Below are 17,093 nucleotides of genomic sequence, written 5' to 3'. Positions count from 1 at the left end.
CTCATTTTCAGCTGATCTCTTTGGCAAGTAAACACGATCGGATCATTTTGTTTGTTTGCAAACTGCTGGACAACGAATTTTTCGCATCGGAGACGGAGAAAACCAAATTCGGCAGTTTACCATTTTCGGCCAAGTGAAGCAACTCTTTAGCTCTTGTGAGTGTATTTTTTTCTGTTGCGGTGTAAGTTCTTGCTCTTTTTGGAGTTTCAATGGCTTTATCCCGAGCTCATTTTTCAATACTTACCGAATGGAATATTGCGATATGTTCAGCTCACGAGCCATTTTTCGGTCACTGCGACGCGGGTTTCGACCAAGTCTCTTCTTTACTTTTCGAACTATTTCTGCTGATGTTGCTGTTTTCTTCCGTCCAATTCCTTGACGTTGGGCTACGCTACCAGTTACGCTACCGGTAACGAGCGATGGTTTGAGACACAAAAGATTTATTCACATTTAAATGCTGGAGTGCTCTATAACGATAGCCACTTGTGGTTTTCCAGTCAAATATAAAGAAATCACAAATTCCCACCAAAATGCTTGTGTACGCTTGTAAACCATACAATGAGCTGTTACTGGAATAATTTTAACAGCTGTCGGACGAATGACTTAGAAACGACAGCAGCCTGAAGTTGGTTGCAGTTTTTTATCTCAACCGGTAATTTATTTATGAATGATTGGAACTTTTTCGCAATATGTGATTCCTAGTACCTAACATTTATTTATTAGTTTATTTCTTGTGTTTGTTGTGGAAAAATCTTTACTTAACGAAAATTAAAAAATTATTTATTTAATAAAAATATCCTTGAAGAAGTTGGAAAATCTCAACGAAACGTCAGATAAATAATTAAATAAATAGTTTTTATATTCATTAAATAAAACCCAGACCTTAAAGCCCAATAAGACAAAGTCATAAATCATCCCTAAAAAACAGTAAAAAAAACTTAATTCAGTAATAATTTATTTATATTATATCGTTGTACACCATACATATTACTTAGTATAGCATTTCGTTTTAGTTCCAATATTATTGAGCGCGCTTAAAAGCCTTCTACAAAACTTTGAATTATAAAATGTTTGAAAATCACTGACTCCAACACGATGTGGACCCTAGCCTTAATTAAGCCCTCATTACACGTCATGTCAGTCATGTGTAGTGTTTTTTTTTTTTTTTTTTTTTTTCATTTTATATATTATTTCTATTACACAATGCAAATTTGAAACTTATAAAAAACCCAGTACCATGCACCATAAATGTATTAATTTAAACATAAAGCGTTCATTTTTGTTTAAAACGTTTGGGAAGCCCCTAAAAATATGCTATGAAAATGGTAATGATAGATAAAAAAATGTCACATTACATATTAGTCTAACATGGTGTGTAATTTGTAGTAGGATTCTATAACACACTTTTGAGTTACCGACAAGTGTTGGTAAAATTAAAATGCCGAATTATTTTAATTAAATTTGACAACTCCGTTGCTATCGTTGGAACTTAGCGACTACTTTATTTTAGTCGGTAACTTGAATTTTAATTTTAACTATTTTTGTCGGTAAGTCCAAAATGTTTTAGAGAATCCCTCAACTGACCTTTATGATAATTTATGAGATAGTAGAAAAAAAAATATATTTTCCAATTAAATGTTGCTCACATTAAAGTCTTCAAATATCACCGTTTGTGAAAAACTGAAATTTTTATAACGCTCGTACAAATGTATTCAATTATGAGGACTTTCCATATTTTACCACCCTTATCACTAAGTTATGTAAGACATAAAAGTATCATAATCAATTAGGATCTTATGCTAATCAACATAAGTAATTAATAAGAAAATATGAACAACAACAACAACAATCACATTAAAAACTCATTAATGTCATCATCAGGCGTTTTAGTATTTGATGTTGTCAGTTTTTTTTTATTATTCATTTCGTTTTTCTGGTAAACAAAAATTTTCAATATTTCCCCATAACACATCCACTACCCATAGCGAGTCCTAACACTTTGTTGTACTAAACGTCGTAAACATTACAACTCCTTTGCCTTGCCGTCATTGGAAGTGCCAGCGAATAACAAACAGCCTGTCTCTCTGTCTGTCTGCCTGTCATCAGTCAACGCCGACAGGACATGATTGAATGTAAATTGTAAGCATTTGCTGTAAATAAATATCGCCGAGCTCATTCAGTTGTAAAACAGATAATGGCCAAGTGTTATTCAAATGACCACGACAATAACGAGGTTGAATGGTTTAAAATTATGTTTTATATTCCCTCATATCACTGTTTAGTGTTTTTTTGGCAGAACAAGACATTATATCGACATGAAATTAATGACAATTCCTCCCTTCCCGACCTGCTCCTGTGATGTGATGAGAATCTCCCCGGCTATTATTTCTTTAATATTTTTAGTTGTTATTGGTGCTCTTTTTTGATGTCACCCTTATCAGTCATTGACATTTTCTCCTTTATTCCCCTTTGTTTTATGAGATTGTTGGCTTTTAATGAAACAAAAAAAAAAACAAATCGTTTGGTTTGTCACGCCAAGGACTTGGAAACTCCCGACACACAACACTGGCCGAAAGTTGAACAGAATTGTTGTCAAATATTTTGTTTCATGGCGTTAATTTCATTTTATTGGGAGAAAGTAGGGGAAAGAACACCGAAAAATACTTTCCCAAACACCAACACACACACACACGCACGCATACACACAAACATAGGCACAAGGCGACAACCACAGTGACATTAATTACGCGCAGTTCGATTGGTAAGGGGTTAATTTACTTTACAGTGCGGCACGGAGTTGCGTTAATGTCCCTAAAACAATAGGCGATGACGCTGGCGCTGGCGTAACCCCCACCAGGATGGGACACCCCTCCGGGACATTGAACAGCATGCGGCATCCGATAATGAATGCTGTTTGTTAAAAGCTTTCTCGGTTTCATGTTACACCATCTGCTTTCAGTCTCATTGGCATTTTTTTTCTTCTTCTTTTTTTGTTTACAAATCTCATCACTTTTCTCCCCCTCTTCTCTATCTGTCTGTCCATCCATCTGTCCGTCCTGCCCACCGCCCACCTATCTAATTCCCTTTGTTGTGTTGGTAACTGTTTATCCTGGCTGCTATGCGTTTTTGGAATGGTGGCATGGAAATGATTGTAAAATTTGTAGACAATTAAATTATTAAAATTCGTGTGACAAATTGTCCGTGGTCATAATTTCCGACGGAATAATGTCGGATGGAAAGTTTTACATGGTTTCAAGGTCGTACAATGAGAAATGTTTAAAGTGAATGGAAAACTTATAATGAGTCATCGTAGGAGGATTGTGTAATTATTTTACGTATTCGGTATGTGAACAACCATCGAGGATAGAATAATCCAAATTTAAATTCATTCCTCATACCTGAGAATAAACAGACTAAAATTGTTGCTGTATTGACGTCCAATCCGGCGACGGCAGGTTTTATTTTTCCGCTCTTGCGAATTATAAAAGTTCGTGACGTCATCGAAAAAATCCAGAACTTTTGTACTGTTTCCCAAAACGTCTACCGATATGTCCCGATGCTTTTCTGGAGTAACCCGGTTACACAACTATAGCCACCAACAAAGTTGAAAGAATCCGACCAGAAATTCAGGATGGGAATTTAGCGTTCCTGATACAACATTCGATTCAGTACAGACCCATCCATGGATACACCGACGTGGCCAACAATGCGCTTTGAAACCATTTTGGGGGTTGGTGCAATCAAAACACAAACGGAGCAAAATTTTCTGAAAATATCCTAAAAAAATTCCATTTGGGAGGGACCCAGGCCCCATGGCCCAAACCTGCATTGAATAATTGAGTGTAGCAGTCAACCGGTGTAAAAGTCAGAAGTTAATACCCCCTTTGATGGCAACTACCGCCTGATAATTCTGGAATTTCATTCCCTCATAAGAATTAATCAGATGGTATTATGGATTGATACCTCCGTATTTGGAACAGTATATGAGGATATCTTCAGCCGAATAAGATGGGAATGTCATAGTTCACCAGGGTTAACCATCGTGTCACCAGTTCCTATAAATGACATTACATAGTTGGCAGCTCGACTCTTTTGTCAGATCATTTCCGTCTCCATAAGCAGATCACTCGATTTCAAATCCTCTGAAATCCGCAATTTCCATAACAGCGGCAAGGCTAAATTCAGAGAGTTCACCAAACGTCGTTCAAAAATCTGCCCAGACCTTCTGTTAGTAGGATAGCAGAGAGGGTTTTTTGAGACAAAGGGACGGTCTCATCTCGTCCCGAAGTTAGAACAATCTTCCTAACAGAAGAGTGAAACTCGATTACTTAAAGCTTAGTGGGAGCAGAAAAAATTGTCGGTAAAAAACTTTCGATTTTTTCTGAAATTGTTTGCAGAATTTTTTAAACCCGGTTTTTTTTAAATCCATAGCAATTAAAAAAATTCCATTTCAAAAAATGTACTGAAAATTTTAGTTGACACTACAACCTTCCCAAAAAATAAAAAAAAAACATCCAGGTCCGTCCACCAAGAAAAAAATACTTTCCCGGCATCAGGGTTCAAATACCTTCCTGTGGAAAAAATTAAATAAAGCCACGAGTTTTTACTAAGCTAGAGTTTTTCCTCCCTTTCAGCTCTATTTTCAGCGATTTTGCTCCCACTTTAATTTTTCAAGTTTCGTCAACGGGTCGGGTCGCACCGTTGACGACATATGTGTTATGAGGAACTGAATGGGCAAGTCATGTCTTTAAGACGTAGGCGTCCCGACAATTACAAAAACAACTGAAAAGCTTATGTTTTTTGTCATATTCCGCGCCCGTATTCTGTTTTCTGAAAATGAGGAAACTAGCGTTTATATGCTAGTACAATATAACTCCGATTAAGAACTGTCCGAAACCATTGAACCAAATTGTCAACATTTGCTGTTAAATGTGCGCGTTTCCGCAAAACTCAAATCTTCCCCGAACATATTCTCTCAAATTTTACAATCATTTTCCAGAGCCACATTTATTGATTCCCTTTTCACTCTTTCACGTTATTTCTTTCCTTGCTGTCCCTGTCTAAGCGTCCAGTCATTCCACAACATATTTCCTTAATTCCAATAGGGATTCTTTATGCATTTTATCCTTGCCATCCATTCACAATCCAAAGATCCTCTACTTCAAAATCGGCTAATTAAAGTTACTTTCAAAAATATCGTTCTACTTTTCTCTCTCCCTTTGTTTTTTTTTTCTTTTTACCCACACACTACTCCACCAGTCCGATATTGTGGATGGCTGAATATAAATTTGCCGATTACATAGATGGATCTTCGGTGCCGGTGTGTCTGACACAAGCTCTAACCATTTGGACCCTGGGATTTTTCCTTATGATCACCGCCGTCTTCTTCGTCTTTCCGCTGTTCATTCTGATTGTCTTGTACGGTATTATTGCGAAAAATCTAATTTCCGATACGGGACCGATGATGCGTATACGACCCATAAAACCAGAGCTGAGTCTGAAGGCCCGCAAGCAAGTTGTCCTTATGTTGGGAGCTGTTGTGGTATCCTTTTTCCTTTGCCTGCTGCCCTTTCGTCTGTTAACTCTGGGTATCATTTTGGCCCCGGACAAAGTACACGATTTGGGTTTGGAGCGTTACTATAATGTACTCTACTTCAGCCGTATTATGCTATACCTGAATTCAGCCATAAATCCCATACTCTACAATCTGATGTCGACGAAATTCCGCAAGGGATTTTACAAATTGATTTTCACCCTATGGATGGCTGTGCTGGCGGCCCTCACCTGTGGCCATTGCGAACGATGTGGCGTCAAGAGGAAAGGTCCCCATGGTTTGGTCACAACCACAACAACTAGCTCTAACACCAACACCACCACCAATACCTCGTCCAGTATTCTATCGCGCAGCTCAAATCGCCGCTCAAGTGATGAAGTCTACAACCGTACCCGTGTCCAGATACAAATGCAGATGCCCTATGGGAGCGATTGCGAAATGGTTGCCATGCTGCACAACACCAACACAGATTGTCGAGCAGCTGTTGTGGTTGCAGCAAGTTTGCCGGGTCTCAGTGGCAAATATGGTCCAATGAAATGCCATGGAAACCAAAGACGCTGTTCCACATCCTCCTCGTCGTCGCTGCAAACCAATGCCCAGCATCGACACGTCATCTGTGGTCCCAGTAGTCGCCTGAGGACCAGGCAAATAAGTTTCGAAGAAGATGCCAATGTTGATGCTAATGCTGTGGCTTAAACGCTTTTATGGAGTGTTGGAGGTCGAAACACGCTGCACAGACCACAACAGCAAAGGCGTTGTGGTCGAACATCATTTGTTTTTATATCTTGTTCATATTCGATGTAGTCTCTTTTTGTTTTTGTTTTACCATTCATTCTTTTATTGTTCTATCTTTGTATGTTAAGTAGTAGTGCTTTATATTCTCTTTTAGATAGTTTGTAAGTGTATGTGTATATATGTACCACATGTATGAAATATGTTATATGTATGAATGTCTGTTATCTATGACTCTATAAATACAGTAATACAGACTTATATTAAATGGATTTTGGCTAAAGACGCTGTTGTCTTTGCTGGTCATTCAGAGGATGTTGTCTATCTCTCATTATGGTAGCAGCGGAGTTGGATTTGGGGATGCCATGGAGTTTATCTTGTCTGTCTGTAAATAAGCTAATATTAATAGATATGCTTTGTGCGTAAGTAGTGGCTGTTGTAACGTGCTTTTTTGGGGTGGTATTCACGAAACGAAATGAAATTGTTCTGTAAGAAGTGAAAATTAATTATAAGTTTATTATGTTGCTATAAATGACTCAAGAAGAGGGTAGGTAGTTCAGAGGTATATCTTGAATTGGGATATGTATATATCATAATTATGTTTAATCTAATGGCACATAATAGTGGGCTTTAAGCTATTCTATGCTTTATCACAACTATTTGTTTACATTGAAAATGCCTTAGCCATAGGTCGTAAATTTATTCATAGAGTAATGTCTATTTTCTAAAGACCAGCAAGAAACCTTTTACCAGTGGATGATGTATTGATAGTATTTCATATATATCAGACCTGTAACCATCTTCTTCTCAAATAAGTCTAGTGTTACAAAAACCCAAAGTGATAACCGTCATTAATTTTTCATTTTGCGACCATCGATTTTGAGTCGATTTTTATTTTCATGCAGCATTTTACTAACAACCTCGAAAACGTCTATTAATGATTATATCATCGATTTGTACACCTACAACTTAAAATCTAAACCGTCCTTAAGGTCTGATTATGTAAAGTGACTTTACCTCATATTATATTTGATATTTTATAGCATACTTTACAGCGTTCACAACAATTGTTTTAACTTTGAAAAAAACCCTAAACTTACTCATGCAATACTTCTCATTTTCATACTTATAATATAAATATATATAAACATATTATATATATATTCCTTTTAGTTTTCTAATTCGGGAGAACGTCTAACAGTATGCTACAAAATTCTAAAAATCGCTTGACATATGACTTCAATGTGAAGTATAATCAGACCTTTCATTAAATTTTTCTTGGTCGATGAATCAGACATTTGTTCCACCACGAAAACCTGGATTAGACTAGTTTCTAGAATTTTAAAGCACATTTTTATAAATTTTATGACTTTTACTACAAGTGGTCCTGTGAGGGATTATTTTAACTGATTCTGGATTTCTAGCAAAGTGGCTCGCCTTTTGAACAATGTTTTTGTACCTAACTTCAAATAAAACAAGTAAAATAATATTAATCGGTTTTGCCGACAGATTTATACACCTAGCCGAATTCGTATCTTAAGATACTTAATTCTTAGGACTGGGAAAAATATTACGAATCCCGACCCTTTGAGGGTGAGGTACCAGAACTAGATCATCTTCACAACAGATCTAATCTTGGTAGAAATTATGGGATGTGTGAAATATGAAGAGATTCGGTTCTCTTACTTCGGATTTTATGATCATTTTGGTTATTTCAAATTTTGACCCTTTTTGTGGGGCAGATACCAGAAGATCCGATCTCTACAATCTTTACAACAGATCTCGTGTTTATTGAAATATTGACACGTGCCAAGTCTGAATGGAATCGGATGTTAATTTCGTGTTTTATGTACTCCATGAATATTCAAAAATTTGAACTTTTGTGGGGGAGGTACTAGAAGGGGGTGGACCGATATATATTTTCACACCGTAACTTGGGTTAATAAAAATATTGTGTTGTGAATAATTTGAAGAAAACCAGATGCTTATTTTGGATTTTATTATCGTTTTGTTTATTCAAAACGTTAACCCTTTCTGGGGCAGGTACCAGAAGGAATGGTCCGATCCTACCATCTTTATAAAAAATATTGTGTTGTTGGAAATATTGAAATGTGCCAAGGCTGAATGAAATCGGATGTTAATTTCGTTTTTAGTTTCATGTATATTCAAAATTTTGACCCTTTGTGGGGGAGGTACCAGAATCCTCACGCCAGACCTTGGGTTAGTAAAAATATTGTGATGGAAGGAGTGGACCAATATTGTTAATCTCCAAACTCGATCTGAGTTTGACAATAATATTATGGTGTACCAAATTTGAAACCAATCGGATACTCCCTTCAAGAGTTATCGTGCGCACCAGCCAGCCAGGCAGACAGACGGACGGACATCGCTAGATAGACTCCAAATGCCCTTAAACGGATTTGGTCCAAAGAGACCTAGGGTCTAAAACCGTTATTTCGATGAGGCACGTTTTGATCGCATCAAATGATATATAACCTCCCTAGGCTGAGGGTATAAAAAAATGGTTCTAAGGTTAATATTTCTGGATATAGGTAAGATATAGGTACTTATTAATGCTTTTTTGAAAATATAGAACTTAGACTACCATTTAGCATTTTCAGTTCTGATCATTTTCAAAATCTATTATTTTGATATAACTTACCGTTTAGACCCATATTCGATAGGTATTTTAAAATCTTTCAATTAATAGAACCAGCTTTTGTGGATTTTTACCAAAATTTCAGATTAAAAAGCCAGGAACGAGGCTTGTCCTCCGACATAAAAGAAATGACTATATTCTGCATAAAAATATATAAATGATAAAATCTTAGTGGTTTTATTAGACTATACATACGTAAAACCTCAAAAACCTCAAAATGCTTTAAAGTTTTAAGCCATCATTTGTTTACCTCTAAATCGTAGATAACCATTTTATCAAATAGCCCCCGAAATCGAATGAGAAAACACGAAAACCTCAAAATAATTAGAGCATGATATTTATCTAGAAGTAAGCAAAAATTAACCAATAAATGAGTCGACACTTACCTTTTCCTTATTTTTTTTTAATTTTATAATATTAGCTAATTCATATTTTTTTTAAAATTCTGATTGAATACGATTCTGATATTTTATAAAAAATAATTTTATTAATTTTTAATTTTATAAATTCAATAGCCCCAAACATATTTTAATAGAACTTCGAACGAACAAATTCCCCATGCCTTGTGACTACATAAAACAGTCATTAATGCCAGTACTGAAGGACAGCAAAACAAAGAAACTGTCTGCGAAGCAACAAACCGCTCTGAACAGCACTGCAAATTGGCAAATGGCCTTTAACAGCTTAAACAGCAAAAAACCCTTTCGTTTATCGCTCACAAAAAAACGCCAAAACAAATAACGCAAACTCTAGTTCCGCAGTAAATGTAAAATGATAAGCTTTATCTGGCCATCATCCATCCTTTGGTATTGCTTTATGACGAGGATATGCACACAAAAAGGATATTGAATATAAAAATATTAGCTGTAGTTTGTTGTTGTTTTCTTGTTCGGCCGAAAGTTTCCGGTTTCCTGTCTTTTACAATAGCTAATGGCCAAATAAGCGGACTTCTTATTTTTTTGTCACCAGCAACAACAATTTATTTCTATGAATGGAAAAAAACGAAATAGAAATATATGGGATTTTTATTTGATATAATGGCTTTAAGGGATATATTCAAGAGTTGGATCCTCATCTCGCTTCGTCCTTGCACATGTCCTTGATATTTGTTTGTAATGCTCGGCTATTACAAACATGGATAGAAAAACAATCAATTTTTCGGACTATTTAACTCGAATGAATGTGCCAATAATATTTACTGAACTACACTATGGATGAGTGGGGAGGGGATGAGAGGGGAAAAGGGGCAAAACAAATATTTGTTTATTTATTTATTTTTGTAGGTATGTATGTAGTTTTTATTTGAACGTTGGGACATTTCAATAACTAAAGTAATTTGAGACGATTTTTCAAAATTGTCATCTGTACTAGTAGTAGTAGCACCGTGGAAAGGGTTACATTGAAATAACAGTTTAGATAGCATGTTTAAATCTGGTAAAAAAGAACCGGCCAATCTGAATCTTTTCTTTTTGCAGGACATTTATTTTCATTGTACTTTTTGTACCATTTCAGTACAATCTACATACATGAAAGCGTAGTGACTGACTGAGAATCAACGTCCAGACGAAATTGCTGAAGCTAGAATCTTGAAGTTTTGCACGAGGGTCAGTCTTGGACGTAGGCGTATGATAAGGCTGGGTTTTTGGAAACTCGTACGAAAAGTACTAAAAATGTATGGCTTTGTATTGGTGAAAGGAAATGAACTAGAATTTGCAAATTTGGAATAAGAGTCATTGATGGAATGCAGAATAGATGTACCAAAGGGGTTGTTGGAAATTCGAACTTTAATGTTACGAAAAGTTTTAAACTGGTACTAAACTTCTAAAATGGCACCTTTTGGTATTATGTGAATGGATAGAGCAAAAAACTTGAAATTTTGAATGAGAATCAAGGTTGCAAAGTCATTTTGATATATCAAAAGGGGTTTTGGAACTGTTTACCAAGTGTGCGATCTGTACTAAATGGTACTAATTTTCGAACCTTTAAGCTTTGAATGAACCGATGGAGCTGGTATTCCGATGTTTTGGTATTGGGATCCCTGTTGGTGGTAAGTTTGTGAAATCTGCTTGAAATTTGAAAATTTAATATTAGGATAGCTGTTTATGTACTAAATGGTACTAAATTTGGTATTGGGTGAAGATCCCTTCTGGACTGGGATCCTCAAATTTGATAATGAGGTCTCTGTTAGTATTTGGAAATGAGATATGGAAGTAGTTTTGGAAATGTGTACTATAATTGTACGAAATGTACTAACCGAAACTAAATTCGGTCTTGGCTGAGGGGATAGAGATACAATTCAGAAATTTAACGAAATATAACTGTTTACTTTCTGAGTTTTAGTTCTTGGAGGGGGTTTTGAATATAAGTCCTATATATGTATGAAAAGTACTAAATGGTACTAAATTTGCTATTGGGTGAAGCAATAGAACTAAAATCTTCAAATTTGATATTGAGGTCTCTGATAGTATCTGGAATTGAGAAATGGAAGTTGGAAATGTGCACTATGATTGTACGAAAAGTACTAAATGGTACTAAATTTTGTATTGTGTAAAGGGATAGAACTGGAATCCTCAAATGTTGATAGGTTGTAGGTATTTGGAATTGAGATATGAAAGTGGTTTTAGGAAATGTGTATTATATTTGTACGGAAAGTACAAATTGGTACTAATTTGGTATTGGGTGAAGGGATAGAACTGGAATCCTCAAATGTTGATATTTAGGTCTCTGATGGTATCTAGAATTGAGAAATGGAGGTGTTTTTTGAAATGCGTACTTCAATTTTACGAAAAGTACTGAATAGTACTTAATTTGAAATTGAGTTTATGTATAGAGCTGGAATCCCGAAATTTGATATTGAGGTCTCTGTTGGAATCTGGTAATAGTTTTCCAAATGCGAACTATAATTGTTGAAAAAGTACTAAATTTGCATCACTAATGGAGTCTAGGATGGAGACATGTAGATTTTTGTGGATATGCGTACTAAATGTTACTTAATTTGGTATTGGGTGAAGGGATAGAGCTGAAATTCTGGAAATTGATTGTAGACCTCAAAATGAAAGATTTTGAAGACATTTGTCCTATTTTTAATTCGGAAAAAGGAAAAAAGTATAAAACCATGAATATCTCCACATTTAGTACGATATATCGAGTTTTGATTTAAAAATTTCGTCAAACTGAACAAATTGTGATTTTTGAGTACTAAAAAGGAGCAACACAAACTGTTGGGACGAATCTAAAATTTTAAAGTGGATTTAAATTGTTGACGAAGTGGTGGGAACTTGCCAATACAGTATAAAATTCCGCACATAGAATAAACCCCATACAAAATTTAATATAGCTCCTTTATATTCGCTTAAAGTCAAGGTTAAATCAATACTCTGCTTTTCGGTACCTTTTTTAACCCATGCAAACCTTTATCTTAAATAGTTTTTTTATCATAAGCAAATCCGTAAAAAAAAACCAGCTGATCCTTTACAATTAAGTACATTTAAAGTACTTCTTGTTCTCTTTTTCTAAGTTTTATCTGATTGCTCGATACCAATTGTTGCATTTAGTTAGTTTTCGGTACTCTTTGTAAAAAAATCGACAAGACACCCATTTTTATTTTTTAGTTTTACACGTTTATCTCAGTGGACTTACAACTATAAAAATTAAGTATATTTGTTTCGAAAACATTTTGTTCGAATGTCCAATGCATACAGATTCCTATAGCGTGCAAAACGGACTTAAACCTTAAGAACTAACATAATTTTCCAAAAATCCGTCACAACAAATAAAACGTTGACGGATAAAGGAAAAAAAACATTCAACGATGACAGAAAGCATCCATGACAACCAGTTCGATTACACCAACAGGATTTGAAAAAACAAAGTGATATTGGCGTATCACTTTGACATGACTACCAAGCAGCATTGATGCTGCTATCTAAACATACAAAACCAGCCGTTCGTTTTTTTTTTGTATTTTATTTATCTTTGACACTTCCCTGGCATTCATCGTTTTCTTTCTGATAACGTCTTGGGCCAGTGGCTTTCTTATCGTCATTGCTGTTGGCTGTTTTTTCGCCATCCTTTAATCGATATATTACAGTTTGATTTGAATTGATGACATTGTGACGAAACAGAAAAAGAGATTATTTTTTCTCCAAGAGTTTATGTGCGATAAGTGACTATTTTACTCACAGGACTAGATACTGAGATACTTTTTTTAAATAACTAAATATGATTTATTATTTTATTAGACTTGCAATAAAAATGAAATTCAAATTCGGTGACAGATTCAAAACAGCTTTTGCAGCTATTTTATCTATAGGAATTATATCTTTTTCACAACCGACTATAAAATAAATTAGTAATGTGCTCCATTGGGTATTAACTACTCATTTATTTCAGCATTAGAACTTATGATGAATTTAGTTGGCTGTATTATGACCATTTGTAAGAAGTTTTCTTAGAACAATTTATATCAAACACATACATACATACATAAATATACAAATTGTATATATGAATGATAAAGAAACTGAAATGAAAATTGTCGGTTGCTTTTTTTTTATCAAATCACATCACTTCTTTCCTAGTTATACACTTTTCATATTATTTTGTTAGAGGTGATATACGCGTGTCGGTATGTATATTGAAATAAAGTTGTACGATTTATTATGTGCATGTTTAATGCTAACATAAATTGAGGTGTTGAACATGACTTCTGGAGAAAAGCATTTTCCCAGGTAAATAATAAACGAGTACTAATAATTTTTATGTTGAGGCACACGCCTTTTAAGTACTTACAAGGACATTTTCCTTAAATCATCTTTAAATACCAAATTGTAAATAAATGATTGAATGATGGTCTGGCGGCCGGACGAAACGTCTTGATATATCGTACTAAATTTTCCCACTTTCAAGGTTTAACATATTATTGAGGTTTTTCCTTTTTCTGAAAGAATAATAGGAAAACGCCAAAAGTCTTCAACATCTTTAATTATGAAGTTTTCCGAGGAGTATATTAGTAAAATCATTACCCACATCCAATTTTTCTGTCCATATGTAAATCCTAGAAACCAACAATGACCTCAATATCAAATTTCAGATTTTCAGTTATAGCCCTTCACCCAATACCAAATGTAGTAACGTTTAGTACGCATATCCAAAACAATCTGCAACTCTCCAACAGTTATCCAAAATTAGAAGCATTTAGTACGTTTCGGATAATTATCGTACGCATTTGTAAAACCACCACCAGATAACAACATAAACCTCAATATTAAATTTCGAGATTCCCTTCACCCAATTTAAAACCATTTACTACTTTTTCAATACTTATAGTACACAATTCCAGAACCACCTACATACCTTAACCAAAGACACCTCCAGTGACATCTATATCAAATTTCACGATTTCAACATCATTCCTTATTCCCCAATACCAAATTTAGTACCATTAGTACTTTCCGTACAAATAATAGACGAATTTCAAAAACCCCGACCAAATCTCAACCTTAGATACCACAAGTTATCTAAATATAATTTTTCAGAATTTTATCGAATTTTATCTCTATCCCTTCAAACAATACCAAATAAAGTACCATTAGGTACTTTTCATACAATTATAGTAAATATTTTCGCAACAACCATAATAGGGCTAGGCTACACTTGAACAGCAACCCTAGCATCAAATTAAATATTTCAAGCACTTTAACATAATTTGTATCGGGAATAGTACTATTTAGTACTTTTCTTGCACTTGTGATACACATTTCCAAAACCATTTAAATATCTTAAGCACAGACACCCAATACCCAATACCAAATTTAGTACTTTTCGTACAAATGTAGGACGAGTTCCCAAACCCCCTCCAAATCTCAAATTGCGCAGATACCATCAATAATCGAATATCAAGTTTCAGAATGCCCAATTTAGTATATTTTATACGCTTGCAGAACAAATCTCCAAGCCCATCTTTTTATACCCTCCAACATACAAAGTATGGAGGGTCTATTAAGTTCATAATTCCTTCCTTCTTCAAAAAAATTCTCTTAGACCCAACAAAGAAGAAATATTGTTGATCAGCGTAAAATTCTAAGACGATTTAGCCATGTGCATCCGTCCGTATTTTGTAATCACGCTAGAGTCAAAACGAATAAAGGTAGGCAGCTAAAATTTTGCATCCAATCTATCTTTTTCTGCAGGCAGGTCAAGTTCGAAGATGGGCTATATCGGTACACGATTTAATAGCATCCATATAAAAGAGCCCCCGACATTCGATATTTTGATGCTTTTAACCACATTTTTGAATGGAATTAGCTTAAAATCCACACAAGGAGTTCCTTCTGAGCACTTCTAGGTCTACGATATCGTATATCCCCCATATAACTGTACCTCCCGACATTCGGTATTTTGATGATTTTAGTCACATTTTTCAATGGAATAGTCTGGAAGTCCACACAAGGAGTTCCCTCTGTGTACTTTACCCCCTGAAAGACAATTTTCTATACAGGTCCACGATATCCAACAGCTTCCATACAGTGGTGCCCCTCGATATTCGGTATTTTGATAATTTTAACCACATTTTTGAATGGAATTGTGTGTAATTCTACACAAGGAGTTCTCTGTGAGTACTTTACCCCCTGAAAGAGAATTGTCCATATAGGTCAACTTTTTAGTATAGCACCCATATAACGCTACCCCGAGATATTCGGTATTTCCAAGATTTTCACGACATTATTCCCCGGAATTGCGTCAAAGTTCGTATTTAAAGTTCGTAATGGGTACTACTACAACTTATGACGGAAGAATTTCTATGCAGGTCTACGTCTTATTATTGACCCCATACAATGACACCTCCCTTTATTCGGTATTTTGATGATATTAGAGATATTATTCACCGGAATTGCGTCAAATTTCATATTTGGAGTTCGGAATCATATGACAAAAAATTACTTCTCCAGCACCAAGCGTTTTTATAGCCCTCATTCATTTGAACGGTATTTATCGACGGATTTTTTTTCAATTTTTTCAAGTTCCTTCCCAATGGTGGAGGGTATAAAAAGTTCGGCCCGGCCGAACTTAGCGTCGTTTTTATTCGTTGTCCTTACCCTAACAAAAACCCCAATACCAAAATTTTAATTTTCCAAAACAATCCGTTCAACCACAGCCAAATTGTACAGAATTTAGCACCAGTTTGTACACATTTCCGAAACCCCTAGTTATATAAACATTACTTTCCAAACTTAATGTGTATCCCTTCACAAAATACGAATAGATACGAAATCTAGGGCTTTTTAGTACTTTTAGTGCACTTCTAGTCCAAATTTTCAATAACCCACCAACAGTGACTCACATTCAAAATTTCAAGATTCAACATTCGGCAGTTTCGTCTGGGCATTGATGAATCTGTCAGTCACTGAGTCTTTTTTACTTTTTCATATTCATTGACATTTTTTGGGAAGCCGAAAACTCCCTAAAGTTTATTATTTATATAAAAAATTAATTATATTTAGTTAGATTGAGTTATGGTTTATTATAAAGTATGCCTGAGGGTCAATAACTGTTTGTAACTTGATATATAAACCATTTTTATAATAATTTAAAATCCAATGTGCTAAACGTATCTCTCGTATTCTAATTTATTACAAAACATGTGCTATAATTTTCGCCATTTATGTAGCTATTCCCTAATTTTGTTGGAGAAATTTATTGCCACTGTTATTATCTTTCGTTGCGGTCATATTCGTACGATAAATATGCAAATAGTTTTTTAATGGCTAGCTTTTTTATTATTGTTGCTTCTGGACATGTTCGAATAGGGCGAAAGAAAATTTATGGAACAACTTTACATGAAAAATGCGGTATTTTTCCTGTCAAATTGAATTATAACCAGGCACACAAAAGTCCATTTATAATTAATTTTTTATATAAATAAAATCGCAATAAATGGCAACAACAACATCTATAAAAAAATGGAAAAACAACAAAATTCAAACTCTTTAGGTTTCCTACTGTTGAATGATAATTTCACAATCACCAACCAACAAATTTGTTGGTGTTATTCGAAACATGTCTGTATTTTCTTCCTCGAAACGAAAGACAAGTGAAAATAACAACAAATTTTATTGAAAATAAATAAACATTAAAAAATTTACCCCA

General features: G+C 34.8%; 1 protein-coding gene across 1 annotated transcript in view; it reads left to right on the top strand.

Annotated features, from left to right (window-relative positions):
* The window catches only part of LOC101893801 (uncharacterized), a gene marked incomplete at its 5' end in the record, with an annotated part of 34,802 nt that overhangs the window by 7,511 nt on the left and 10,198 nt on the right, over window positions 1–17,093 (top strand). Inside the window, one exon of the mRNA XM_059125524.1 lies at window positions 5,260–6,241. Coding sequence (XP_058981507.1) covers window positions 5,260–6,241 — 982 coding nt within the window. The remainder of the gene's footprint in view (window positions 1–5,259; window positions 6,242–17,093) is intronic.

Source organism: Musca domestica, unplaced genomic scaffold, assembly GCF_030504385.1.
Source record: "Musca domestica strain aabys unplaced genomic scaffold, Musca_domestica.polishedcontigs.V.1.1 33, whole genome shotgun sequence".
NCBI lineage: Eukaryota > Metazoa > Arthropoda > Insecta > Diptera > Muscidae > Musca > Musca domestica.
Note: the sequence above shows the minus strand (reverse complement) of the source record. Positions and strands in the feature narration are given on the sequence as shown.